Genomic DNA, 27,601 nt, shown 5'->3' with positions numbered 1-27,601 from the left:
ATTATATACTATTAAATTCACTGCTGTGGCAAAGCTTTGGAAAATGAAGAATCTTTTTCTAATTAAAATAAACAAATTTCAGGTCACCTCTTGGCTTTACTTTTCTGTAACAGCCTCTGAGTGACAATGAGACACGTTCACATATCCAAAAATGTTGCCAAAATAAAGGTAAAGAATCTAAGAGACATTGGGTAAACTGGAATTCCTGACCCTTTCTGAACATCTTCAGTAATGACTTTCAGCCTGTACTTTTCTTCCTGGAGAGCTCAAGGGTTTGGGGGTCGAGGTTGGGGGAAGATGCAGAAAAGAGCTAACGTTATCTCCATCCTGTAGTTGGAAACATGGCAATAGTCAGAATATCTGAAGCAAGAAACAAACCCAAGTCTTCATTGAGTCCAATATCAACAAGCTTGATAATAAAGCCTGCATATTTAATTCCGCAAATGCATACGCCTGTTTGGCTGTGAGAATGTGCATAGCCCATTTTATGTAATTTGCATAGGAATTTTGAGAATGTGAGGGTGTGAAATATTAGCAACTCTCTATATAATTATTAACGGATTTTTTTTCCAGAGTAAAAAATTGTTATGAAGCTTTAGTTTTTCTTTAAGTTTCTTTCAGACCAGTGGGAATCAAAATTTATAATAATGGAGCTCTCTTTGGTAAAGAGTGATAAGGCTGAGGTTTCTGATTATAGCTACAACTGCTTCAAATAGCTATCATAATTAATTATTAAGAGAAGTGGCCTTCTTTTACATGTGGAAGACTACAATTGTGAGGAAGGAAGAAATATAAGATGATCTGTTAGGGCACCAGGAGCTTAAAATGAGATTCTTGTAGGTCAGCATTTCAGGAGTGGAGATGTCACTTTTGAGGAAGTGTCTCTGGGAGATGTTTTTGCCCTCAAAAAGTCACGATAAAGGAAATGCTGCTCGCTCTTTCAGCTGGGGCTGTTCAATGCTGAGGGACAAGGAGAAAAATTAGATACTCACTCTTGCATTTCCTCTCTGTGGTTCACAGACATAGACCTGACTTGCAGAAAACATGTGCCAGAGACAGGAGAAATCGCCTTACAGCAACACGAAAGGGTCTAGACAGTGCCCACAGCGGGCAGCACAGCAGTATATACACAGGGGAAGAAAGGAACACAGCTAGCTAGATTCATTTCCTTTTTTGACTCTTGAGAGGCTGACTTTCATTTCCCCAAAGTACATGCAGAGTTGGCATGGGAGCTCCCAGCCTGGCCAGCCCCTGGCAGGAGCTGTGGACAGAACCCTGAGGTCTGGGGCTAAGTGTTCAGACGCACAAAATACTGCAAACTCCTCCAGACCTGATGATTCTGCCTCATGCCACACACTTCCGGAAACATGGACAGACAGTGGATTCTATGTTGGGTGGAGGGCAGAGTCAGGGAAGCAGGTGTCACAGGGCTTGTGTGTGTGCACGCACATGTGCTGCCTTGCACCAGCTCGCATCTGTGTGTGGTGTGTGTGGTCTGTACTTTGTTAGCAAGAATACAAATCACGAAGGCGTTTGGAAGCACTTCGGCTGGACATGCAGCTTTTTATTTTTTTTCCTGCTTGGCTACAGATGTCCAGAGGAAGTGAATTTCCACTTGCTGGTGACCTCATTTCCACCCTTTCTCAACAGCGTGCCGAGCCAGCAGGAGGAGGCTTACTCAGCCAGTCATTCAGGGCCGAGGGGAATGGAAGGTGCTACAGGCACAGACTGCACCCCATCTTTTCTCTACCGCTCTGTGCTGCACCCCAACCTCACCCTGCTGACCCCCAGCCCCGCACAGCTCTCCTTCCATGAGGTGCAGCTGGCAAAGTCATTCCTAAGATGAAGCGTTAAGGTGATAGCCATTCCCAAGTGATAGAGCCCAGGGGGACAGGATCCAGCCGCTGGGGTGGGGTCATTAATTATACGCAGCGAGACCAGAACTGTGACAGTGATGTAGGTTTCCTGTGATTATGCCATGGAAATTAGTCACCCAACAGAATCAGTAGAACATCTATTATTGATGACATTTGCCAAACTGGAGATAAATTGGTACTTTATCCTGACCCAGTGACAATGATAAATGACTTTTATTAAATCAATAGATCAATCCAAAGCCAATAAGTAGAGACATCCAGAGGGGGATCAAAGCAATATGCTACCCCAGGGAGCCCAAAGGTCAGCTCCCCAGGAAACGGGAGCTTACGAACACACCGAGACAGCCCACAAATGAGCAGAGAGTTAAAAACCACATTCTTTTCCTTTCTCCGCTTATTTCTTCAGTTTCAAAGAAAAGTAGAAACAGGCCACGTTTTGCAGTTGTATACATTGTATCCACGATGCATAAGAGGTTATACACCCGGCAGGATCCCGTGGGGAGCAACTCTCCATAATATTAAAGTCCTTTTCAGCAGCAAAGCCTTTCCCGCGCATTTTCCGTCTCATCCAGTCCTGACATAGGTTGTCCTCATTTTGTGGTTGGTTTTGTCACCATTTTACAAATGAGAAAGTTGAGGGTCCTGGTGGGGTTAGGAGGCCGTGTGAGAAGCCAGAGGGAGGATGGTGAAGCACAGAATATGGATGTGGAGCGCAAATTCCTAACCACTGGCAGCCTCCGAGCTGCACACAGGCAGCGGTTCCCCTGCTGTGGCAGGAGCGGAAAGGAAGTTCTGTGGACTTAGGACAGTGTCCCTCCTCCATCACCTCACTCTGCGCCACCCCCACACTCCTCTGGGCCCGGCAGGTGGGAGGGGTGCCTCCGGGGAGCTGCTGGCTGATTCTCTACACACACACAGCACACAGACTCACACACGCATGTACACTCACACATTCACATATAGACACAAACACACTCACACAAACACACTCACGCTGTCTCACAAACACACACATATAGGCACAAACATACTCACACACATACTCACACTATCTCACAAACACTTCCATACACTCTCACATATAAACACACACACAGTCACACACACACATATCACATACACACACTCTCATAAACGTAGACACACACACACACTCTCTCATAAACACACACACTATCACACACAAATACACACACACACTCACAAACATACACGCTCACCTACAGACACACGCACTCTCAGGACACCAGGGCCGCCCCTCACAGCACCTCAGTGAAGGGTGGAGGTGGCTCTGTTCCTTTTTTCACCCTCCCCCAATCCTGACCTTCTGCCTAGCAGGCTCGGGTCACAGGCAGAAGATGGAGAAATACCATTCCTTTTTCATCTGAGCACCCAGAGAGAGAGAATGTTAGTAGAGGATACACAGTGGCAACATTGAAATAAGAAAAGGTACCAGATTCTGAGAATGGCCCTTCTGTATAATAAAGAGAAACAGACACAGATTGAGGATCTTGGGGCTGGATAAGCGTGGCGATGGGCTGATCATCAGGAAAGAAAAGAAGGTACTGTGACGATCTTTGTAAAGCTTCCATCTGGAGAAGAGCAGGTTTGAAGTGGAGGTTGGGTTTACAAGTACAAGCTGCGCTCGGGACAGTGAGAAGCTTTTTGGATAGCGTTGCAGAGCCCGCAGATCAGGGCGCAGCGTCCATATCGTGTTTTATACTTCTTCAGCACAGCCTCTCCTGAGAGGCCTTATGGATCTCCGCTTACCAACTTGGCTAAGTCTCAGGCTGGCGGATGAGACCTGGATGAGGCAGCGAGGTGGAAGCCATGTGGTGGAGGACAAGCCCCGATGACAGTGCCAGAGAAGGGGCCTGTTGTAGGGGGAGGCTGGAAACTGTTCCTCATGTAAAGAAAAACAAACTGACTAAACTAAGCTTGTGTTTTATTGGACACTCATACATTCAAACAATACTTTATCAAGCTCCACATAGAGGGAAAAAGGTTGTTCAAATAACACTTTGCCAAACCCCATGGATATAAATAAAATAAGAAGTTCTTACAGGACACAGAGCTGGAACCCAAAAAGCTTATGTTCAGAAAAAAGTAAGTCCAGAAAACAAGAATTACAGAAACAGAAGAACATATACATATATATATATATATATATTTTTTTATAGCTGTTCATAAATGTCAAGGAGTCGCTGAAGTAGCTGGAGTGACTTGGAGTCCTGAAGAGAATTTGATTCAAAAGCATCTTAAAGGCGTGTGATGAGGTGTTGGAGGAATGTGGGTAGGTGTCCAGGAGGGAGGCAGGCAGCCCAAGAGAACATGCTGCAGGGGGCAAGCTAGGGGGAGAGAGTGGCTGAGTCCCGGTAATGGGGCGAATCCGGGCAGAGATGCAGAAGAGCTAGGTCGAACTTCATCTGTGTGTTAGGTAGGAAGGAATGCCTCGTGGGGGCTGTGAAGATCATAAGTAAGAGTTGTAAGTTTCGTTTGAAAGGAAATGAGAGACATTGGGGCTTTCAAGGTAACTGGTCCCTTGGCTGGAGAACGTCTATGGATGCAGGATGGGAAGGGTGGAAGGGCCTGTCTATAAATTCCAGGGACTGGAATCACCCACTGTGTGAATGGAAGATGGAAAGAGGCAGCAGCAAGCAGCTTTACCGTCAGGTCAGAGATGGGCTGAATCTCAGAGACAAAAAAGAGAAACTCACAGAGAGGCCGGAAGTTACTAACTACTGGGAATGATAGGAATATGATCGCTGAGAAACGAGGAAAAGATTACAGTACAAGGGAAACTTAATGTGGGTCTTGTATTTAGATATGTTTAGCTTTAAATACTAGTGGATTTCTAAGTAGACATTTCCTACCAAAAAAACAAATAGTAATGGCTGGACTTGGTCTGGATAAGCCCAGTGGAATACAATAGCCTTGGAAGTAGAAGGTTCTGGAACTAGAGACCCCCATGACCTGTGGTGGAAAAGACATTGGTGCTAAAGATCCAGCTTCAACAACTAAAAGAAGTCTAGTCTGGACCATCTAGCCCAAGAGGAGGGAGATTTGTGGTCGGTCTGATTCAGTGAAGAGTGCTGATTATTGGACTGATACCAACTGGCAAGAGGTCACTAGTAGAATATCATAGAATCAATAATTTGGGAGGAGGAATAATTTTAGATATACAGAAAAGTTGCAAATATAGTACCATTTCATTATCACGTTTCTTCCTTAGTCTCCTCTGCTCTGTGACAGTTTCTCAGTCTTTCCATGTTTTTGATGGCTGGACAGTTTTGAGGACTACTGTCAGCTATTTTGTAGAATGTCCCTCAATTTTGTTTTTTCTGATGTTTTTCTCATGAATAGACTGCAGTTAATGGGTTTTGGGGTGAAGATCACAGAAATAAAGTGCCTTTCTCATCATATCACATGAGGGTGCACACTATCCATGTGACATATCAAGGATGACACCTAACCAAGGTGGTGTTCAACAGGTTTGCCCAGCATAAAGTTAATTTTCCCCCCTCTTCCATACTCTACTCTCTGGAAGCAAGTCACTAAGCCTAGCCACATCCAAGGGCAGAAGGTTAGAGGGGAGAAGTGTCTATCACTAATTACATGTAAATTATTTGGAAGTCTTCTATAAGGAATATTCGTCCCTTCACTCCCATTATATATTTATTCAGTCATGAATTTATGTCAACGTGGACTCGTAGATTTATTTTATACTTTGAGTTATAGTACAGTTCTATGTCATTTACTTTTTTGCTCCAATCGTTACAAATTGGCCACCGAGAGCTTTTTCAGGCTCTTGTGTCCTCTGACATGCCCCGTCCTTATGTTATTGGAGCACTTCCTCACTTTTTGCTACTACAAGATGCTCCAGACTCATCTTGTACTGCCCCTGATGCAGTCCTAAAGTGAGCCATTTCTCCAAGGAGCCCTGGTTCCTTTCATTGGAGAATTGCATTTAGAAACTGACATGTGGGCCCCGGACATGCTTGATGCTACTGGAATGTTCCTGCTTCTAGGTCCTCTCAGCACACAGAGCTAGAAATATGTGTATGTATACTAATTCATGCATACACATATCTATAATTATTGTTGTATCCATCTGTCTGCATCTATACTAAGCTAAACATGAGCCCATGCTGATGTCTCTGACTCTAATCTAGTAACCTCTCCCTTTGTGTATCTTTTAACTTTCCTGTCTCAACAGTGAGATACCCGGCTCCCACCATCTACCATCCACTTACTTATTAGCTGGACCCCAGTGTACATGTAAAGCTGTTTCAGGATTGTGAGTTTGCACTCCTATTTTTTTTTTTTTTTTTTAGTGAGGAAGATTAGCCCTGAGCTATCCTTCGTTGCCAATCCTCCTCCTTTTCCTGAGGAAGATTGGCCCTGAGCTAACATCTGTGCCCATCTTCCTCTATTTTATATGTGGGACACCTGCCACAGCATGGCTATATAAGCAGTGCGTAGGTCCATGCCCAGGATCCGAACCTGTGAACCCCGGGCCGCCAAAGCGGAGCATGCAAACCCAACTGCTACGCCACTGGGCTGGCTCCCCGTACCTCTACTTTTATCTGTGCTTTTGAAGCACAAAATACTCACATATTAAACTTGTGCACAACAAAAGCTTGGAGGAACTGTAAAGGCACAAAGAAGAACCAGGATTCCAAAAGATATCAATTGACTAGAATAATGAATCCAAGTAAAAATTAACAGGATACACAAGAGTTTGAAGATAAATAAGGGACATAAGTAGAGAAAAACAGAGCCCAGGCTGAGGAGCAATTCATACAAGAGGGAAGACGGTGGATGTATTTGGTTGACCAGAAGCTCCGGGTGTGACCGTGCTGCCACACAAGATAGAGAGTCTGCACTGAGGAAAATAGAATATTCCAGCCAAGGCAGGAAAATGCTGCCTGGTCTATGCACAGGTCAGACACCACCTCTACAGATGCAAGCATTTATTTCCATTCTTTACAAGAGTGCATAGGAGAGGGCACAGAGCCACGCAAGAGGGATAAGATCATACTCTTAAAATACCAGCAGGGATTACATGTACCCTGTGCCACTTCAGAGGACAGAACTGAGGCCTACGTGTCTGAGCATCAGCCCCAAACCGATGGGGCTGAGCAGGGTGGGGCAAGCCATTTACCCTATGCACTCCAGACTTGGGGACAGCAAACTCAGCACAACGAAGGTCCAGGAGACTGGAGGGCAACACTGGAGGTCATGTCCTAGAGAAAGCATTAAGAAAAAGCTGGGAGGACAGTCTACTTGGGTTGTTAATGATAAAGCTTCCGGGAAAAATGCAAATAAAGTGAGGGACCAAAAGGAGGGAGGTCGGGGGACTAGGACCGCCACCATCAAGCAGCAGGAGGAGGAGGGGCAGGGGGACCCTCCTGAGGATAAACTCCCCACTTTGGTCAGTCCCAGCATACTGCTGGCCTGCAAGCCAAGTCCCTTTGAAGGACACAGAGCAAAATAGGCCCAGTGAAGACAGTAAGAGGAAGGCAGAGTTTGTTTGATTAGAAGGAAAACTTTCTAACAATTAGAGTCTTCCAAAAATGAAACATAATCCCTATCAAGGCAAACAGAGCCAGTCAGGCAACATTAGCAGGGGTGGCTGCCAATGAGAAACGAATGCAGACAGGGCATGATTGTAAGAGATTAATAAATGCTGGGAAGGGAGACCTGGGGGTCTGTTGGTTTAGGAGGGCAACTGAATCAGTGTGAGCTGATGGGGTCCCCGAGGAAGTGAATAATGCTAATCAAAGATTCAAGATGCCTGGGATGAAATTGTATGTTCCAGTGCCACAGAGCACTGGAAATGTGTTTGATTTGATGCTACATTCGAAGTTATTTTGGTTCTTTCTTTTACATATATATATATATATTTATGTGTGAGTGTGGGGAAGATCAGTCCTGAGCTAACATCCAGGCCAATCTTCCTCTTTTTGCTGAGGAAGATGGGCCCTGAGCTAACATCTATTGCCAATCCTCCTCCTTTTTTTCCCTTTTGCTCCCCAAAGCCCCAGTAGATAGTTGTATGTCATAGTTGCACATCCTTCTAGTTGTTGTATGTGGGATGCCGCCTCAGCATGGCTAGACAAGCGGTGCATCAGTGCACGCCTGGGATCCAAACCCAGGCCGCCAGTAGTGGAGCGTGCGCACTTATCCGCTAAGCCACAGGGCCGGCCCCTTACATATATATTTTTAATTTAAAAAAAAGACCTTCAAACTAAAATGAGTCAAGAGGCCAGGATTCTAATCCTGACTCAGGCACACTCCTCACAAGAGTCTGGGCAAGTCACGTGGCTGCTCGGAACCTCGATTTCTCAATCCATAAAAGAAAGGGATCAGACCAGGCTATTTCTAAAGTCTCATCTAGCTCTAAATTTTTTTAAGAGATTCCACTCTGTGAGACGAGACTACCTAAATTGTCACTTTCCTAGAATGTAATTGAGTCCCTTTTCCAAGCCTGGGTAAAGTTTCTTTAACATCTTTGTTAGCAGAAGGAAAACGGATTGACAAACACAAGCATCTGACTTCCCACCAGGGACGTAGTTCAAATAGTGGTGAGGAGAAAAAATATGAATGGATTCAAAGCTTACAAACAGAGGAGCCAAAAAAGTCAACTTAGATCTGTAACAGTACTTCACGATGCGCTCCGTAAAGTGACCAACGTGTGCGAGGTGAGACCAGACGTTATGTCTGGACAAGTTTAGAAAGGAACAGAGCGGCACGAAGGCCAGCACTATTTTGGTTTGCACAGGGGAAGACATCCTGTCATGGGATATTATATTCTGCGTGGGCGCCTCGGAGCGCAGGAACAAGAAGGACTCCTGAGGGATGAAAAGGAAGACGGAGAGCCAAGAATTAGCCATGAGCTAAGAGGCGGGGGGGTTTAGCCCAGAGCCTGGCGCCTCCGAGGAGCTCAGCACACATTGGTTGAATGAATAACTCAAAACTCACGGTAGGATGGAAGGGTGGGCAGATGAGGAAATGTTTACTTTGTAAAATGTGAATAAATAAATATAAGTCCAGGGTGAAACTAACCCAATCTGATATTGATATTTACATACGTACATGTTTGCAAGTCGTTTGTGAAAGAGTGTAAGGTCAACAGCTGAACCAAGATTCTGAGCAAAAAATTTAGATAAAAGTAAATGTACGCAGAATCACAAACAGAAAGTACACACTGGTTTCCAGGGAACTGTGACATTATTTCCCAAAAGGATTAGGGGTAGCCCAGAGTACAGTGAAAAACCATTCTGGAGAAATCCCCACATCCACATGGTAGGCATCTATCCTTCTCAAAGCAGTATGTCCAGGGGTCTGGCTGGAGCTGTTTCAGGGGTCACTCCATGTCTCCATAGGTCTACATTTTTCTAGCATTGATTATTCCTGTGGCCCACCCAGGCCTAGAAGAGAGGGGACATTGGTGACCTCAGAGGTCCCACCTGACCCTGCAATTCCAGGGTTTGGGGAAGACAATGTGAGAAATTTAAAATGAAAGAAAAAGCTTGGGTTTGGGATGTTTTGATCATTTTGTGAGTCTGTCAGCAAACTTCTTGAGCTTCTAAGGTGGGTAAAATACTGAATTGATAAGGGAGTTGAAAAAGAAAAAGCGTGTCCTTTTGAAACTCAAATCACAATATAAGCGGAGGAAAACAATATGAACAGAAAATTTGTTATAAAAATTGGCAGCTTTAATAAATGTTAAAATAACAAAAAAAGAAAATTTTAAAACAATAAAGGGATGTACAGAAATGATTTGCAAATAAGATAAGTGATTATTGGGCATTTGGGGATGAGCAAGGCGAGTTCTAACACAACCCAAGACTTCTTCCCTTGGGAAGAACTCTGGAAGGCTGAGGGTGGAGGTGGGTCTTGTTTGAGCACCTTCCAGGACCCGACCCACTGTGCGTCATCTCCTCTAACCGTGATCCCCTGGGAGCCGAGTGAGGAGGATTACTTCTAGTTTTCAGATGAGGAAACTGAGTCTCAGAGAAGTTAGGTCATGTGCCCGAGTTCCCACAGCTACTAAGTGGAGGAGCAGAGATTCAAACCCACATTGTCCTCACAGTGCACGCTCTTTCCAGTAATCTCCATGGCCACATGATTGGCTAAGAGATGAAGAAGAACAGAAATCAATTTGAAATGTGTCAGCTTTGGGTAACAACAAATGAGAGCGCAGGAGATCCAACCTTGGCGAGCTTTCCAAAGGAAGACTGCAGAGGCAACACTTCTTTTGAGAGCTCTGTGGATGGAGCGAGCTCTCACTCGCAGTTCAGCCCCGAGTTTTAAAGAGCTGCATCTGTCTCTCACAGGGTTCTCTTTTACTGCAACATCCTTAAGCAAGATCAGCCTCCGGATTCAGGGAGAGCCTAGTGTGAAATACCACAGGTGCTTCCCTCATGCTGTGAATCAGTGCCTGGGAGAGCGCATGCTCTCACCCTGGAATCCACCTGCACCCCTTTCCAAAGATTTGGTCTGTAAATCAGAGATTGGGAGCCCAGGAGCAAGAACTTAAGAAAAGATTGCTTTTGTAAATTGCTTTTTCTTTGTTAATTTGGGACTAAAAACATCATCAGACCCCACAGACTACTTGAGGTGTATTCCCACCCAGAGAGAGAAAAAACGAGGCTGCAGGTAGGAGCTGTTTCCTCACCCTGGCTCCATTTTATTTTCCGTTGCCTTTTCTCCTTTCCCCATGGAGAACAGGGCCGCATGGAGAATTAATCTTAAAGATGAACGTGTCATCTTCTCCAGGAGGGAATTTGCTGCAACTGTGGGGTGAACTGAAGTCAATTCTGAATGGGAATGTCATGTTTAACAGCCTTTAAGGTTCTGATAACACTATATAAAATTTCTCCATTGAAATATCAAGTTCTGGAAGCAAGAAATGGGTCAAAATGCAACTCTTCATTATTGTGGATCCCAGGATGACCCTATACTTTGGGCCCTCAAACCTTCCAAAGACCCTGACTCACGGGTCAGAGGCCTGGCCTGGGGTCAGGTCTGATTTCCAGTCTTGACACGAGGTGACGTGGGACAAGTCACTTAGCTTCTCTGTGCCTTAGTGCCGGCTCTAAAATCTGGGAATTCCATGACTCAACCTTCAGAGACCTGGCTACCATGCTTTAAATATGGCCTTCTGGATAAAACATGGACACGTGTAATATCTCATTAATTATCTGTCCAATGAATGAATGAATAAATGAATGCCAGTGAGAGCTCTGAAACCATTTTCTTGAAAACTTTGAAAGAACAATCAAAGTTCAGCAACGAAAAACTGGAGACTTTGATTTCCTGTCACTGAACAAGTTGAAAAATCTTAGTAAGAGACACTTGAACCTTTTAAGTATCATCTTGTGGTAATAATGACCTCTCATGCATATTTATGCACTTAGCTTTATAATAACCACTTGAAAGACTAGCTTTTTCCCCCCTGGGAATGAAGCTATGTGAAGTGTGACAAAATATTCCAAGTTCAAAGGTCCAAATATGTAAAATACAACAACGTTGGAATTTCTTCCACAGGTAGAAGGCACCTTAGTGTTTACTGACTCCGGGAGCGTTTGGACACTCAGCTTGTCCTTGAAAGTCGTCAAATTCCTGCCTCCCCTCCACTCGGCATTCCTTCTGAGGAACACCGGCCGGCCTCGCTGAAGTGTGTGTGGTTTGGTCTGGGTCAAGACAGGTAATATTTGGCAACGGAGAAAACTGGTATTTAACAAAGAATTCCAAACAGGCTCCACAGCCAGAGCTGCTTCGCAAAACCTTTGTGTTACTGCTACTCAACGTCATTCATTACCCTCTCGAAGTAAAATCATTTCCTCGGTAAGTTAATTATTTTATTTCTTTGTATGAGGCAAAACACTACTTTTATTGTTAATTAATATGCTAAAATTAGGTTATACCATTCTGGACATGTGAAATTGAATTTAGTACTTTCAGATATATTTTTTAAAAGCTGGTTAAAAATAAATGCCTTAAACATCTTTTCTTTTTCCAACTGAGCATAAATTTCCTTCCAATGCAGTTTCATTTCTTCCTGCTGTTATAAATGACATAATGCCACTTATTTTCCAAAGGTCGGGGGGGAAATAATAATAAGACAGTTAGTATTTCAAAATTCAGATATTTAAGAATTGAGGGAAAAAAAGAAAGAAAGAAAAGAAAAGAAAAAATACAACAAAAGAGAGATAATTACCCTCAGATTTCAGGACAAAAATAATCAAATTGAAAAAATGAGAAGACTTTTTTTTTTAACTAATTTCAGGCACTTAAGATTTTTCTTTTCTTTTTTCTTTCTCCGTTCATCAAAGTGAAGATATAATAGGAAATTCAGAAATTTCTCTTCTTGAAGAGAAGCAGAAATAACATGTCCATCCCAAAGAAAGACAGCATGAGAGCTTCACCAGACCATGGGACACAAAATGACTTCTCGATTCTCTCAGTTCTTCTGCTCTAATGAAATTCCATCTGATACATCTGCCATAGAGCACTGTTAATTACTTTTCTATTTATTTAGTAGACCTACAAGTGGAAAGCAATCTATTGCCAGGGAATTGTTTGACTCCTATGCTAAGTAGATGGCATTCCGATCCGGTGAGGCTGACAGCAGTGGGAGATGAACTTTTATCTCATTGCCATGTCAAATTAGCACCCCGCAGGCCCTAGATACAATGAGGGGTTTTTCTCCTTCTCTGCAAAAGGTTAACAGTTCTTAGAAGTCAATAAACTGATACTGGGCCTCTCTGTTGTCAGCCCCTCCTTCTTTTTCCCTGAAAAGGATAGGAAGGATTATACGTAGAGCTCACATGGCAGGGAGGGGGGTCTTTATGTCAAGGATCTAACTGTGAGTATGTAGACTTTTAAATCTGTGACGTAAAATGCACTTTTAAAAGTATGCCATGTCTCCGAGAGATGAACAAAAGAGCAAGGTCATGTCTAAATAACAATGAAGCTTACGAGTCCGTGTTGTGGCTTTATTCCTTTGCACCAGGTTTTCACCAGGCAAACGTGTGGATTATGGCCACGTGAATCTGGGCCTGACCTTCCTTCTTCACCCCTGGGGTCATTCGGTGGTCAGTTAAGAGGAAACCCAAGGCAGAGATAAGACTTATCTTTGCAACCCACTTTGGGCTTTCCAGGCGCTGGGGGAGAAGCAGATGCTGCAGATGTCCAGCTAAAAAGCAGTTATTTAAGGCAAAGAGAGAGGAGCACAAATCGATGAGTGAACGATCAATCCAGACTTTTCTCTCAAACAACAGAGCAAGGTCCTTTTTGTGTGAAACCCTCACCACTCAGGAGTAGAAAATAAGGCCCTCTCTCCGTTTCGATCTCTTCTCATTACGTACTCTGCTTTTCTAAATTTTTATTTTTCTTCAGTAAGACTGCAAGCCACACAGGCTCTTTCTGGAACATTAAAATAAGCCAAGAGAAGAGGCACAGTTAGACAAGCAGAGCCAAGATAGGCTAGCAATGAAAATTCTGCTTCCTATTTCCATCTTTTAGTGAGACCTCCTTCCTTTATTCGAGCCATCAACAAGTGGCTGAGTGACTGTTCAATACGACCACCTGTGCTTGACGGGCTGCACCGGATGCAAGTCGAGAACTTAGACAGTGATCAGGCATCACGGCTGTCCCTATTCTGGCGGATCCCAGCCCTCCTTGGTCCAGGCGCATCTCCTTCCCACCCCTGGCGAGTCAGCTCTCCCGCCTCTGAGCGTGGCTCCTGCCCTTCCCCTTGTGTCATGGTGGCTTCCTCCCCCACCCACTCACCCAAGGACCTCATTTCCTTTGACCTTCAACTCCTTCAAGAAGTGTTTCCTGACTCTCCAGGGCCCACACTGGTGAAGGCCCCGCTGCGAGTTCCTCAGCACTTAGGGAGACCTGCCCTGCCATCCTTACCAGCTCTTACTTGCTTTGAAAGCAGGATTCCTGTGCAACTACAGGAGGGGGTCCTCCTGCAGGTCCTGCTGCAACATCCTGTGACCCCAGAAGGGGAATGAGGAGCCCAAGGCATCATTCTCCCTCTGGGCTCCCCTGCCACCAAACTGGAAGCCCCTGGGCTGGGCCTCTGTGGACCCACTTCTCTTTCCTTCCACTCCCTTCTGTGTTGGGACCGCGTCCTCCTTGTTGCCTCTTCCCGGCTCAGGCTTTGGTCCCTGCTGCCGAGCTGGATCCCACCCCATGAGCCCTGCAACGAGTTTATTTTTCACACTGTCCAGTCAAGGGTCTATGAAAGGAGAACACCGGTGACCCTCCCAGACCTTCTCCAGGGCTGACTCCTCCACCCACCTGCATTCTCTCTCCCACATTAACCTGTCCACATGTACAGACACCATCTTATTATGGCAGTGTTACTTTTGCGAGGGCTAGGATTAGATGCTCTCTGTTTTCTTCTCCCGATGGGAGAGTCAATTATGCATCAGAGTCTATTAATCTTATAAACAGTTATGGAGCTGAAGAGGCTGAATCGAACAGCTGAGGTTTTAAAGAAGTTGGAGTACTGGAGCCATTATTATAATGAAGTTCCGTGATGTATAATCATGTCTCTGGGTGACCAGGCACAATTCTTTAAGTCTGAGAAATTGTAAATGATGTGTAGGGTATTTTTTTTTTATGTATACATAGCAGCCTCCCAAAAGCTTGAGCTCATAACCAACTGTCCCCAGGTGCCCTGTCTGGGGGGAGCACCTACTCTTAGCCTGATCAGTGGGTCTTTGGTGCCTTCACCCCTAAGCTGGCAAACCACGCAGGCTAGAAGGCATCTCCTCCTCCTCCCATCCTGTCCACACAGGACCAGGAAAGATAGCCAGCACAAGGAAGAGGGATGTGCTGCTGTCCTCTTGTATTAAGACCTGTGTGTTTGTCTGTCTCTTAAATTTGGTTCAGTGGCATAAAAAAGGGAATTTATCTTTCTCCCCAGATGCAACAAACAGATGCTGGGGACCAGAGACCTTGCATAGTCAATAAAAGATAAGTTATAAAATCTATAAAACTGCTGAAAGAAATCAGAATTTCAGCAAATTTCAGTTTTTTTCCCAGGCTGCTCCTTTTGATCAACTACGGGGAGAGGGGGAAAAAGCCAGTCGTGCATGAATTCCATCTGTTATTATAGCATGGTATGAGTGTGGCTGGAGGAGGAATATAGGATAGAGTGATATTGGAGCTGTGATATTGACGAAGTAGAAATGGAGAATGATGCCAGTGATAAAGACAAAGCTGTCATAATCAATTAGCATTTAACTTTTTGTAAAGATCTTGGAGGCAATGAGTTCTTTAGATTTTAGTGTGCATCTTCAAAGTAATTTTGTAAGCTATTTAAATGATGCCCCCTTTTTACAACTCTACATAATTTGATTATACAAACCATCCTCCAATCTTTGGATATGCAAATGCAGCATCAAAATGATTTTTTTCTGTATTTTGATAGAATCAGATGTTCACTGCAGTGATAAGAAGTGACACAGATTACAGCAGAGCACCAATAACCCATTCATCTGGTGCACTGAGGCTGTTGAGATTTCTTATGACTGCTTTTTGAGAATCACTCTTAAGAATAAACATTTGGAAACCAAAGACAGGTCAGTGATTGAGGTTTGGAGTCAACCTACCTTGGATCTAATCCTAGGGCCACCAGGATGCTGAATTTGCAAATTAAACTCTCAGAGCCTGTTTTCTCACATGTAAAAGGGAATAATAAGATGTAACTCACAGAAATGTTATAATTTTAGTAATTAAAGTGAAAACAGCTGGCAGAACACGGAGACGACCCTCAAATGGCAGCAGCTGCTATCATGGGGCTAATACTACTATTATTATGACTATTAACAAAATCTGGATTATTCCTTTGGCAAAGTTATTTTTCAAGCAAGAATCGAGTGACGTAGTGAGGCTGTGATTATGCCCATGGCTGAGTTTCATAGGAGATCTTAGAAGAGAGGACAATTGGGATGCTTCCTGGAGGAGTCGTCACCAGAAAGTACCAGCCTAGAACGGCAGATCGTCCATTCAGTCAACATTTCTTCAACTCCTTCTATGGGTCAGATATTGTGCTAAGTGCTCAGGATTTAAGAATATAGATTTGGAGGCATAATCCTTGACCTCTAAGAGTTCACGGTCTAATTGGTGCAGAGAGGAGACAAACAATTACACTGCCATAGCATAAACACCAAATAGGGGTGCAAATCTCTAAGGTTCAGGATCAGCAGAGAGAAGACATCTAGTTCTGCCTGGGGCAGTTCCAGAAGGCTTCAAGGTGGAGATGATGTTTGAGTTGAGGCATGAAAGATGAGAAAGTTTGCTAGACAAATGAGTGTCAAGAAGTCCATTCCTGTTACATCAGTGGTTATCAAACGGGTGCCATTTTGCTCCCCAGGGGACATTTGGCAATGTCTGGAGACATTTTTGATTGTGACGACTTGGGGGTGTTACTGGCCTCTAGTGGGGTAGAGGCCAGCTAGGGATGCTGCTACAATGTATGAAGAGCCCCTCCAAACAAAGACTCATCCAGCCCCAAATGTCAACAGTGGCCAGGTTGAAACACCCTGAGCTGAGGGCACCATGTGAGCAGGCACATGGGGGACGAGTGCACAGTGTGTCTGGGAAATCCCAAGTGATTCAGTATGGCCTTGCGTCCTTAGGGTAGAGGAAGAGGAGTCTGGACGTGTAGGTAGGAGTCAAATCGTGAAGGACCTTGCAGGCCATCATGAGCTAAGGTTTGATCCTGTTTTGGGGCTCCTTAAACTTCCCCTTTAATAGCCCCATTGTTAAAGGACACTAAACTCAGTTCCCCATTTTGGGAAGCAATAGCTTGAAAGAGCCAGAGTTCCGGTATTATCCTCAAAAGTCAAATAAATTTTGTTTCTTTTCCTAACTGAAGTAAAAAACAATGATGGGGTCTTTTTCCCCTAGAAATTTAAAACCAGTACTTCAGGAAGACCTCCCTTATGTGTAGTCCAGGATGAGAAACACGAATGGGCAGGGCAAGCCCGGAAGAATTTTGAACAAGGAGATGACAGGAGCAGATGTGTGGCTTTGAGTCCCTGTGTCACAAAGGGCTGCACCAGAGTGGGTGATGTCCCCTAAGTACTGATTCATGACCTTTGCCATTGAGATCCAAGGTCAAAGCTAGTTTTGTCTGCCAGCAGCAGTGTGCACCGAGGAGCAGGGTCCATTAATAAAAAGAGCACTGGACTGAGACACCAGGAACTTCTCAAGGCTCTGGCTCTGCCACTCGTAAGCTGTGTGACCCAAAGAAAATCACTTCATCTCTCTGGTCCCAGGTGACAAGAGTAACCAAGGTGAGGAGAGCCCTGACATTCTGTGCCTCTTGGCAGTACAGTAAGCCTCTCTGCCAGGTGCTCAAGCAGTGGTGTGATCTGGGAAGTCAGCCGAGTCCTGGCTGGGCCCACATACCAAACACAGCACAATTATGGGCCTGGGGGGGCTCAGTGGAATTTAGTAGCAGTGAGTTTAATTTTCCACTTTCATAACTTCGTTCCTTTGAGTGTTGAGAACTCTTTGGCCTTCAAGAGTCCCTTATTATTACACAAATCTCCCGAATCCCTTATCAGCTGACATCTTAGGCTTCAGAGAACCGTCGAGCACGTATTCCCAGGAATGAGACTTAGGAGAACAGGAGAGAGAAGCCAGCTCGTGTTACAAGAGTACAAATACCGTTAATGTCGTTTCAAACATATTGACTTCCCTGTTTATTTAGGTAAGGCTCTGTCTCTCTGGAGTTGACAAGCATTTTACCCAACTGGAAATGGGGGCTGGCCCGGCGGCGCAAGCGGTTAAGTGCACACGCTCTGCTTCGGCAGCCTTGGGTTTGCAGGTTCGGGTCCCGGGCGCGCACCAACGAACTGCTTGTCGAGCCATGCTGTGGCAGAGTCCCATATAAAGTGGAGGAAGATGGGCACAGATGTTAGCCCAGGGCCAATCTTCCTCAGCAAAAAGAGGAGGATTGGCATGGATGTTAGCTCAGGGCTGATCTTCCTCACAAAAAAAAAAACTGGAAATGGATCTTTTCTATCTGTCCAAAGGGCCGCAGTTGAACAAAAGGCACATGAAGAGAGAGGAGAGTCACGGAGCCTCACTTCCAGGCACAGGGTCACAAGGCTCTGAAATGCCTTCCTTGTTCTCCACGCAGTCTTGACTAACTCCTGAACTCCTCCAGCCTGTGTCCTCAGCTGTAAACTAAGAGGGTGAAAGAGATGGCCTCCACACCTCCTTCAGCTTTTGTGACTATGAGGGTGAGCCAGTGGCTCTGGGCTGGCTCTTGGTGAAAGCTGGGGATAGAAACTCTACGAAGTAAATAAAAGGCCGGTGAAGCAGTGAAGTGCAACTGAGGGCTGCCCTGTGGGCATCGCCGGGTTGGAAGTGCTGCTACTACTCAATAAATAATTGCCCCACAGTATTGGGGCAATAAGGACTAAGAATGGCCCCAAACTGAAAATTGTCCCTTTGAAGGAGGAAACCAGAGAGCCTGTGGGGAGGGCGCAGAGTGAGGGCCCAGGAGGAGGAGGAGCCAAAGCAGGGGACTGTAAGACTGGCAGGTGCTGCTGGGACCTCAGGCCGCGAATCCTGGTGTGGTTTGGGAGGATGGACTGATCACGTAGGGATTGCTCCTTGACCCAGCACTTGTGAAATACATTCTTCTCTTTCCATCCTCATTTTGCTGTAGTTATTCTTCAAGTACGAATCACATAGTCATATCAAGGGCAGTTTTTTAGGGAAGTCCACGTGGCCACCTGAGTGTGCTGTTTCATGTCATTTGTGTGTGTGTGAGCTCCTCCAGCATCCACTCCCCAGCCCCTTCCACTGGATCTGTTGGTTGGTTTGTCCTGCAGCCACAACCTCAGGGTAACCCCCCATGGACTATCCAGGCGCCTGGTTCTCACGGGAATGAAGCTCGAGTCCTGTGTCCTTGGGCGACTGGACCTGGGGTTAAGAGGCTGGGGTGATACAAGCACAGGCTGGTGGCAGAAAGTGCCTACAAGTGACGCCCTGAGAGGGATCCAGGAGGTCAGAGACATATTGACAGACTTTTTATCATTTTTTTGAGCATTAAAAACTTAGATTTGTTATATATGAAATATTCATAAATTAGCCCAATTTCACATTTTTATTGATTGATGCAGAGAAATATGTGTCTTAGCAATACAAGTCATGGATACCATAAAAAGATATTTTTTTGAGAATTGTCTTTGAGATATCAGACCGCATCTCATCTCCACGGGCTGTTACTTCATTCGCTCCTGAGAACAAAGCCCACTGAGGCCCCACGGCACACCCCAGCTCACTCAGTCTCAGGGCCAGGGCTGAGCCTCCTCCCAGTGGGGGAATTTAGCACCAGACCCCCTAGGGAGCTAGAAGCCCCAATGTTGAGTCTGGGTCCCAAGGCCAGTTCTCAGGCTCCTGTCCTGCCCATCAGACCTGGATCTGGTGCGCCAGGGTTGCCTGTATGGCCAGCTGTCCCGGCAGCCGTGCTGCCCTGTGCCTCATCAGAGCCAGAACACTGTGACTACATGCCAGTGCCGGACGCCCTTCTAATCCTCCCTACAGCCCCGTGAGGAGGCCCCATCGCTCCCCTACTTTCAGACGAGGACACAGAGGCACTGAGAGGGTAAGAAACTTGCTGAATCAGTTGTGGCAGAGCCAGGTTCCAAACTTGGGAGTCTTGCTGTGTAGCCCATGTTCTGAACCACCATGCAGCAGTTCCCCAAGTGCATCAGGGTGCATCAGGGCAAGCGGGATCCAAGGCCCTTCCAGAGGTCTCCAAAGTCAGAACTTCTTTCATAATAACACTAAGATGTTATGACCTTCTTCCCGCTTACTCTCAGGTATATACAGTGGAGTCTCCAGAGACTGCCTGAGGTGTGGTGACATCATCACTCTGACAACTACTGGCATGCGTGCTTGTGTTCCTGTGTCTTAAAAAGTCTCAGGTTTAATTGCTAGTAAGGCCAATATTGATTGATATAGGCCACTTGCGTCTCTTTGGGATTCTCAATAAATTTTAAGCATGTAAAGAGATCCTTAGACAAAATGGTTTGAAATCCACTGCTCTGAGCTAGGCCACCCCCAAGTCTGCTTCTTTGCTCCTGCTCTCGGGCCCCACCCAACCCTAGTCCAGCCACCGAGGCCTTGCACCCTTTGGCCACCCCCTGCCCACCTGTCGCAGACCCCAGTTGGGGTGACTTCTCCAGCTCACAGCTGCCATGCCTACACCATGGCTGATTATTCTCACACGTGATTGGGGCTAAATTCTTCCTTGGGAATGTGAAACTTGAAAGTGGAGAAAGACCAGATGTCAGGGGAGCAACAGTACATTAATGACAGAGTTCTAGAAAATGGCAGTGTCCAATGACAGCATCTGCTCTGGATTCTGTGTTGGTTCTTGAAGTGGATTGTTCAGCTCTTCTGTAAACTCTCTGAGCTACCCCAGTAGCTGTCAAATATTCTTTATCACTTAAGGTTGCTTGAAAAAGCAGAAGCTTACCTAATATAAATTTAATATACCCTTCCTGGATTCCCCACTCCATCTACTTATTATAATCCACTAATTTACCTTTGGGCCCCATCACTCGTCTCCTGCCTGAAACTGCTGGGGGCCTTGCTCACTGAGGATCAGCTGGCGAGCTTCGGCACCATTCCAGACCTGCTGGCTCTAGTGGGTGGTCTCATCTCCTCATCTTCTTGCCTATCCCACAGCTCCTCAAAGGAAACATCATGCCTCAAGCTTCAGTGTTAAGATGGGACAAATGGAACCTATGATATGACTGGTCTAGGCACCCTTTGGAGTATCTTATTCCTTGCGTTCAAACCCCCACTGAGAAACCTGGGCATCTCTCTCTGGAGCAGCCCAACTGACTGGCACAATCCTCCCCCAGAAATATACTGGCCATTATGTAGCAAAAAAAAAAAAAAAATTAATTAAAAGAAAATTAACAAACATTAACATAACAGGAAAGATGCATGAATTCCACGTCAGACAATGAGTATTCCCCCTCTCCTATTTACCATCAGTAGTGTGTTGAATAGTGGCCCTCCAAAAGACATGTCCATGTCTTAACCCCAAGAAGCTGTGAATGTGATCTTATTTGGAAAAAGAGTCTTTGCAGATGTAATTAAATTAAGGATCTTGAGTTGAGATCACTTTGGAGTACCCGGGTGGGCCCTAAATCCAATGACAGGTATCCTTATAAGACACACAGAGGAGAGACAGAAGAGCGGAAGGTCATGTGAAGACGGCGGCAGAGATTGGAGTGATGCGGTCACAGCCAAGGAAAGCCTGCAGCCCCCAGAAGCTGGAAGAGGCAAGGAATGAAACCTCTCTTAGAACCTCTGGAGGAAGCACAGCCCTGATGACACCTTGACTTTGGATTTCTGCCCTCCAGAACTGTTCGAGACTAGATTTCTGTTGTTTTAAACCACCAAGTTGTGATAATTTGTTACAGCAGCCCTAGGAAACGAATCCACCACCTTAGATGGAGAGCCTATGATTTCAGGGACTCCCGCCTGCTGGCCCACCCTCTGATTCTAGGAGGTGCCCCCAAAGCACAATGCAGTGCTCCTGGCAGCTCTGGCTGTTCCACTGTTGTACTCACTCTCGGCCAACACACGGACGGTCCTGTCCCCTGCCTTCCCCACAGATTCTGGGTGGAGAAATCTCCTAATAAAGCAGTGCAAGAGGGACCGGCCAACGACGGCCGCTTCTCTGGCAGAAGGTGCAGCCCTTGCAATGAGGGGCTGTATGGAGGGCATCCTCATCCTGAACCTCTGCATACACAGAAGGGCAAACTTGTGTTACGCTCTTCATTTGACCTCGCACCATGTGGCTCTTCTTTCTCCACTCCCTTTCTTTTCAGTTGCCCCCTACCGGGTTTCTACATAAGAAACTATTGTCAAAGAAAGGATGCTTGGCTTGCTTAGCTCTCTCCAACCCTGTGTGCTTCCAGCACCCCCAGACTAGGTTGAGCATCTTTTAGGTCTCCACCACATGTTTGCTAACATGCCCTCTCTCCCACCCCACCCCTAGTTCTTCCCCATCTTTGTCCCACCAGACACAGGTACAAATGGGGACAATGCCACGTGCTGAGCCCTCCACACCCCTCCCTCATCCCAGGCGGAGTGCATTTAGGATGATTTCTAGGCACACAAGCTGGAGACTCACTTTCATATCCCCTCCGTATGTGCATGAAGGAGGTCAGAACTCAGGTTTCTGCCCTAGCTGACCAGAAGTCATTGACGCGGACATTCCTTGATGCCTGGGGACCCTAAAGACAAAGGCATTCTCGTTTTGTGTATGGGCGTATGTGTGTAGCTAAACATGCAGCACAAAAATTAAAATCCAAGTTTCCAAGGAAATGAGAGAAGCCAAAATTGTAAAAGGGGAAAATGAGAAACACTGGGCCTGTGGCAACTCAGGTGGGACTTCTGAATTTCCACTCTCAGCCACCGCTGGCATCACGGTCTGCTGCCCCTGTGTAATGGAATCTGAAAGTGCCTCCCAAGGAAAGGGCAGAGCACCCTGTTAGGTCTGAAAATGAATAATGATGAACCCCAGGCTCAGTCCTGGTTGGATAAAGATAAATAAAATTAAAATTCAGAAATTTGTTTTAAATGGGTTGTTAATTGCTGTTGAGCTTTAAATATTTGAGTTTATTAATTTCTCTCTCACCCCCTGAATTATATTTCAGCAACATTCCCCTGTTATTAGGCTATTAAATCAGACATATCAAAAAGGAAGCATTTATTTATATCTTCAGAGACATGTACATCTAATTAAGATAGTGTTACTGTGCATATTTTATATTAGGCAAATGCTGCCTTGATTTCAGTCTCTCATCAGCTCTGAAGGGCCCTAATAAGTGTTTGGAAGATTTGACTTGAGCTGGATGAGGAAGCATCCTGTATCTTTCTGAACAGTGATTTCTTAAGAACCTTCACCTTGAAGGAAATAGCTGTTCCTAGACATTGTAAAGTCCTCTCTTAAAGTGAAAGAATCCAAATGGCAACTTCCAGAAAACAAGAGATTTGAAAACTGGCTGCATTGCCAGAATGTGTTTTTGTTAATAAAAATAATAAAACTAGACAACATCTAGAGAGCACCTAATGCATCCCATAAGCTATTGATGAACATTCATTACTTCATGTAACCCTCACAACAGCCCAAGGGAGGAAGGAATATTTTTATCCCCATTTTACACATGAGCAAAACAGAGGCTTAAAGAGATTAAACAGTTTGCCTAAGAGGCAGAGTCAGGACTAAGACTAAAACTAAAGCTGGCCTGACTGGAGCCCATGCCTTTTCCACTTTGCTTCCCTTCAGGCCACGAAGAGTTCATCCATTCTAGAAAATTCCCAGCCAAGGTGTTATCATCCCTTCCCCCCTACAAGGCGATGAAAATTGATTCTTGGGGAGCAAAAAAGCACATTTTTTTTATAGATAAAGCACAAATATACAGACAGTACATAAATAAATAAACAGTATATCTGTGGTAGTAAAGCTTCATGGCAGAGGGCAATTAGGAAAAGATGTCTGAAAAGGCACATTAGGGAGATGACAATGAAAAAGGTTGAGAAATACTATTTTAGAGCAACTGCGGTAATATGCGGCCCCACACAGATCACTCACTTATCCTGTGCACAATGAGTATCACCATCCTGCATGTCTGTTACTACCGCTGTTTAATTCTTACAACTCAGATCAACTGAATGTGAGTGCACTGTTAGCTCACTGTAACAGTAGTGCTAAGCACCAATGTTGGGTTGCAAACATTCGTTTGGTCCTGATAAGTTTCTTATTTGATGAACTTTTGTCAAAAGACAATGAATTCCCATTTCTCAAGGACAATCATGTTCTCCATGTGAAGCCATTCCAAACTGTGGAAATGATCCTTTGATGCTCCTGTTTTGGGGCTTCTTGAGCCCAAGATTTGTGATTTTTTTTTCTGTAATGTTTTACAGGAAGGTAGGGGAGAAAGTATAAGTTTGGGTTATATCAGAAAAACTCAGGATTGAATCATGGTTCTATCCTTTCCAGTTCATGAGCCTTGGGACAAGATATTTACTCTCAAGTCTCTGTTTTCTCCATGGTAAACCCAGGTTCTTACTGTGTGTCAAGCATTTTACCCATATTTTACCCTAGACTTGCACTGTCCAATATGGTAGCCACTAGCCACATGTGACTATTTAAAATTAAACTCATTAAAAGTAAATAAAATTTGATATTTAATTCTTCACCAGAATAGCCACATTTCAAGTGCTCAATAGCCAAACGTGGTTACCAAGTGGACAAGGCAGATAAGGAACATTTCTATCACCAAAGAAATTTCTATCAGACAGCACTGTTCTAGAGACAGTAACACCAAGAAGACAGAACCTTGTCAGCAAATGGATGGTTACTTTCCATTTAACAAATTTTCAGTTCTCTTCAGAGAACCAACTTCGTGCAGACCTTGTTGTAAGCACAAGAGATAATCTGTGATCAAAACAAAGTTCCTACACTTAAGGAAGTGTTGCTAGTATTATTATTACCACAGGTTTTTGTGATTTCCTAATTAGGGAGCAATAGAGTAGTATATTGAGGAATATTAGTACGGAGTCAGAGCGACATAGCCTTGAGTCTGAGCTGTGTATATGGGTAAATTTACTTATTCTCTCTGAAACTTAGTTTCCTCATCTGTAAAATGGGTATACTAATAACTTCACACGATTATTTCGAAGATGAAATGAGGAAATGGGTTTAACACAATGTCTGGCACAGCAAGTGCTCAATAAATTATTGTTCTCCTAATTAAGATAAAAATCAGTCAGCTCCCCAAATTGCCAGGTTTTTCATATAATAGGATGTTTCCCCTGCTGTCTGGGATTTATTGGTTTGTTATTAAGGCTCAATCTCAGGATATTTCTAGAGGTTACTTGATGAAGTAATACTAAAGTCATGCTTAAAGTGCCATAGAGTTCCGTTTTTAATTCACATTTGAGAATTCATTGCTCACATAATAATCTTAACAACATTCTTGTTGGCATTGGTTGCTGTAATTACAGAATGTTGGAGCCTAAAAAGATGTTAGAGAAACTATAACTGCGTTCACCTGTTGTAAAAGTAAGACACATGAAACCCAGAGAGCAGGAGGGATGTGTCCAAAGTCACAGCTATTTAGTGGCAAAACAAGGACTAGAATGCTGGTCTCTAATCAGCATATACAGTGTGCTTAGCATTCCAAGAAATTTCCCTCCCTCCCTATCTCTTCGGCTGCTGCTCCACCTCCCAAAAGAAAATTACAATAAACTCTGATCATCCATCAGACGAGTATGTCTTCCTCTTCTCTGGACACCGAAGTGGGTGTTCATTCAAAATAACACGGCCTTTGAAGCCTGGAGAGAACTCGGGTGTCCATGGTAATCGGGGTAATCCACCCCCCATGGCAGCCTCGGTGGCCAGTGCCCGAGGGACTGCTTTAGCTCCCCTTGTTTTAGGTGCTGCTGTGTGTCTTTTGTTACCTCCTCATCACCTCACGATTCTCTCTCCAAAATGACAAGCCTGGAAGGGGAGTCGATGCTCTCCCTTGATGTTATTTTATCCCAAGCGTGCTAGGTACCATCTGAAAGGAGTGACTCCTCTCCTCTGGTCACTGGATAGAAAAGAATCTTGTGCTTCCAACCATTTTTAGTGACACACTCAAATTTTGATAGAAAGAGAATTAATGTTAAGAGAAATAACACATATAAATCCTTGGATACAAAGAAGGGAGTACAATCCTCAGCCAGAACTTTCCTACCAGAAAATGCAAGGCTTTACAAAAGTGATCAATTTCACTGGATGGGCAGTGAGGTTGTGAATAAGGAAGGCTTTTTTATAAAAAGCGCTTTTTCTTGTTTTCTTGTCCTCCAGAGTCCAAAACTTTTTTATATTCCCATTAGAAAGCTCAGAGAATGAAAATTATAGTCAACTCTGGATTATTCATGGACCACCTGGATCCCTTCCATCTCCTGGCGCCAAGGTGGGTCTCCATCCAATTACATAGTTCAGGCGGTAAGGTTCAGGTGGTGAGGGAGGTGGGCTCCATCCCTTTCCTTCCTTCCTTTGCCTCCGGCAGTGGGAGGGAGGAAAGGAGGAAAAAAGAGCAGAGGAGAGAGAGAGAGACCTTTCCCCCGGAACTTGTGGAGAAAAGGGTACATCAGCATTTCAAAGCCGAAAAACAGAGGAAGATTTATTCAATCACCAAACGGTTGGAATAACTAATATGCGCAAACTTCGGCTAGCTATACATGTTTGATTTTTCTGTCAGAAAAATGTTTAAACATTCTGTTTAAAACAGAAATGTTTTAAAATTTAAACAATTTAGTGTCTGAGTAACAGGCACCAAGATAGTTTTGCCGTTGTCTGAGACAAGTATGTAGTTACAGATCACGGCATTGTAGAAGCGATTAGATTTTACTTGCGGGTTGAAAAATTTTCTTTTTTAAGGAGTATGGTTAGTTTTTATGATATGATTGAATTTGTAACAAAAAGCCTGGCCTTGCAATTGGATGCTGATTTAGATCATCATAAAGTGCTCATATTTCCTTTGGAATCTTATGGCATTGGGCATGTACGAAAAAGTCCCCACAGGAAGAGGAGGGAAGTGGAGGAAGTGTATGGATAGTTAGATAAAGTATGGAAACTGTCATAAAATAGCATCCCATCCCGCCCCCTCCACACATGCACAGAGCAAGCGAGCAATCACAAACATTTGTACATACAGTGTTGACTCTATTGCTGCCTGAGCACCTCTGACGGCAGGGTTTTTCTCTGCACTCAAGGCGCCTGCACACTGGATGTTCTGTAGGGCTGCACAAAAATGGGGATTGATTTCTATTTGGATAAAGGTAACGTGATTAAACCTGAAATTGGCTCTGCATGTGTCATGGTTTGTTTGGGATTAGAATAACCAAAGAATAGAACTTCCTGCCCATCTGTGAAGAGCTTTAGAGATCAGAATTAACGTGGGGAATCCCTGGGAGCGTATGGAATGATCTAGTAAATGAGCAAGCATGCTTTTGCTTACCGTGTCTGTGCCTGTGGGCCTGCAACCCTCCTGGACTCAGCGAGCCTGTGAGCAGAGCGCCTAGCTGACCTTCGACAGTGTGACCTGTCGCGCTTCCTCACTCTTGTAGCTCCTGGAATGCTCTGTGGCTCAGCACCACTCGTTTTGGCTCCGTAATTCAGCTCCCAGTTTTCCAATAGTTACTTTAATTTATGACACGGTTTGGACACACTTGCTGGCCATGACCTTGGCCCTCACTCCAGAATATTATTTTAAGCATTTATCCTCTAGCTCTCCCATTGCAACCACTGGCAGGAGGTGCTCCATCCTATCATGGTCCCATGTCCCAGGCCCAGAGGGACAAAGGCCAGGGCAAACCTATTCCAGTTCCCGCCCCCAGCTCCCAACCAGGTAAGAGGCTCACCTGGGAATGGGGCAGAGATGAAGTTGGCTAAGTTTTTCTGCTGTGCGTCCTACTTTTACAACGATGTGCCAAATACTTTTCTTCTGGCAGCACTGAAGGTCGCTGTACTCCTCCTGCAAAGAGATTTGGTCTCGCTTAGGTTTTACTTTTGGTAAACATACACATGTAGCAACTTGAGACGATGCACAAAACTGCCTGAGATGTGCCAGTGGGTATGCTTGGATCACAAATTT

General features: G+C 44.8%; 1 protein-coding gene across 1 annotated transcript in view; it reads right to left on the bottom strand.

Moving 5' to 3' along the window:
- Window positions 1-27,601, bottom strand: part of LOC106803542 (uncharacterized) — a 59,269-nt gene that overhangs the window by 19,668 nt on the left and 12,000 nt on the right. The window contains exon 2 of the mRNA XM_087424958.1: window positions 27,369-27,563. Within this exon, the coding sequence (XP_087281084.1) occupies window positions 27,369-27,563 (195 nt within the window). The remainder of the gene's footprint in view (window positions 1-27,368; window positions 27,564-27,601) is intronic.

The sequence above is a fragment of the Ceratotherium simum genome, chromosome 38 (assembly GCF_057802395.1).
Source record: "Ceratotherium simum simum isolate JZ-2026a chromosome 38, ASM5780239v1, whole genome shotgun sequence".
Taxonomy (NCBI): Eukaryota; Metazoa; Chordata; class Mammalia; order Perissodactyla; family Rhinocerotidae; genus Ceratotherium; species Ceratotherium simum.
This window is presented reverse-complemented; position numbering and strand designations above follow the sequence as displayed.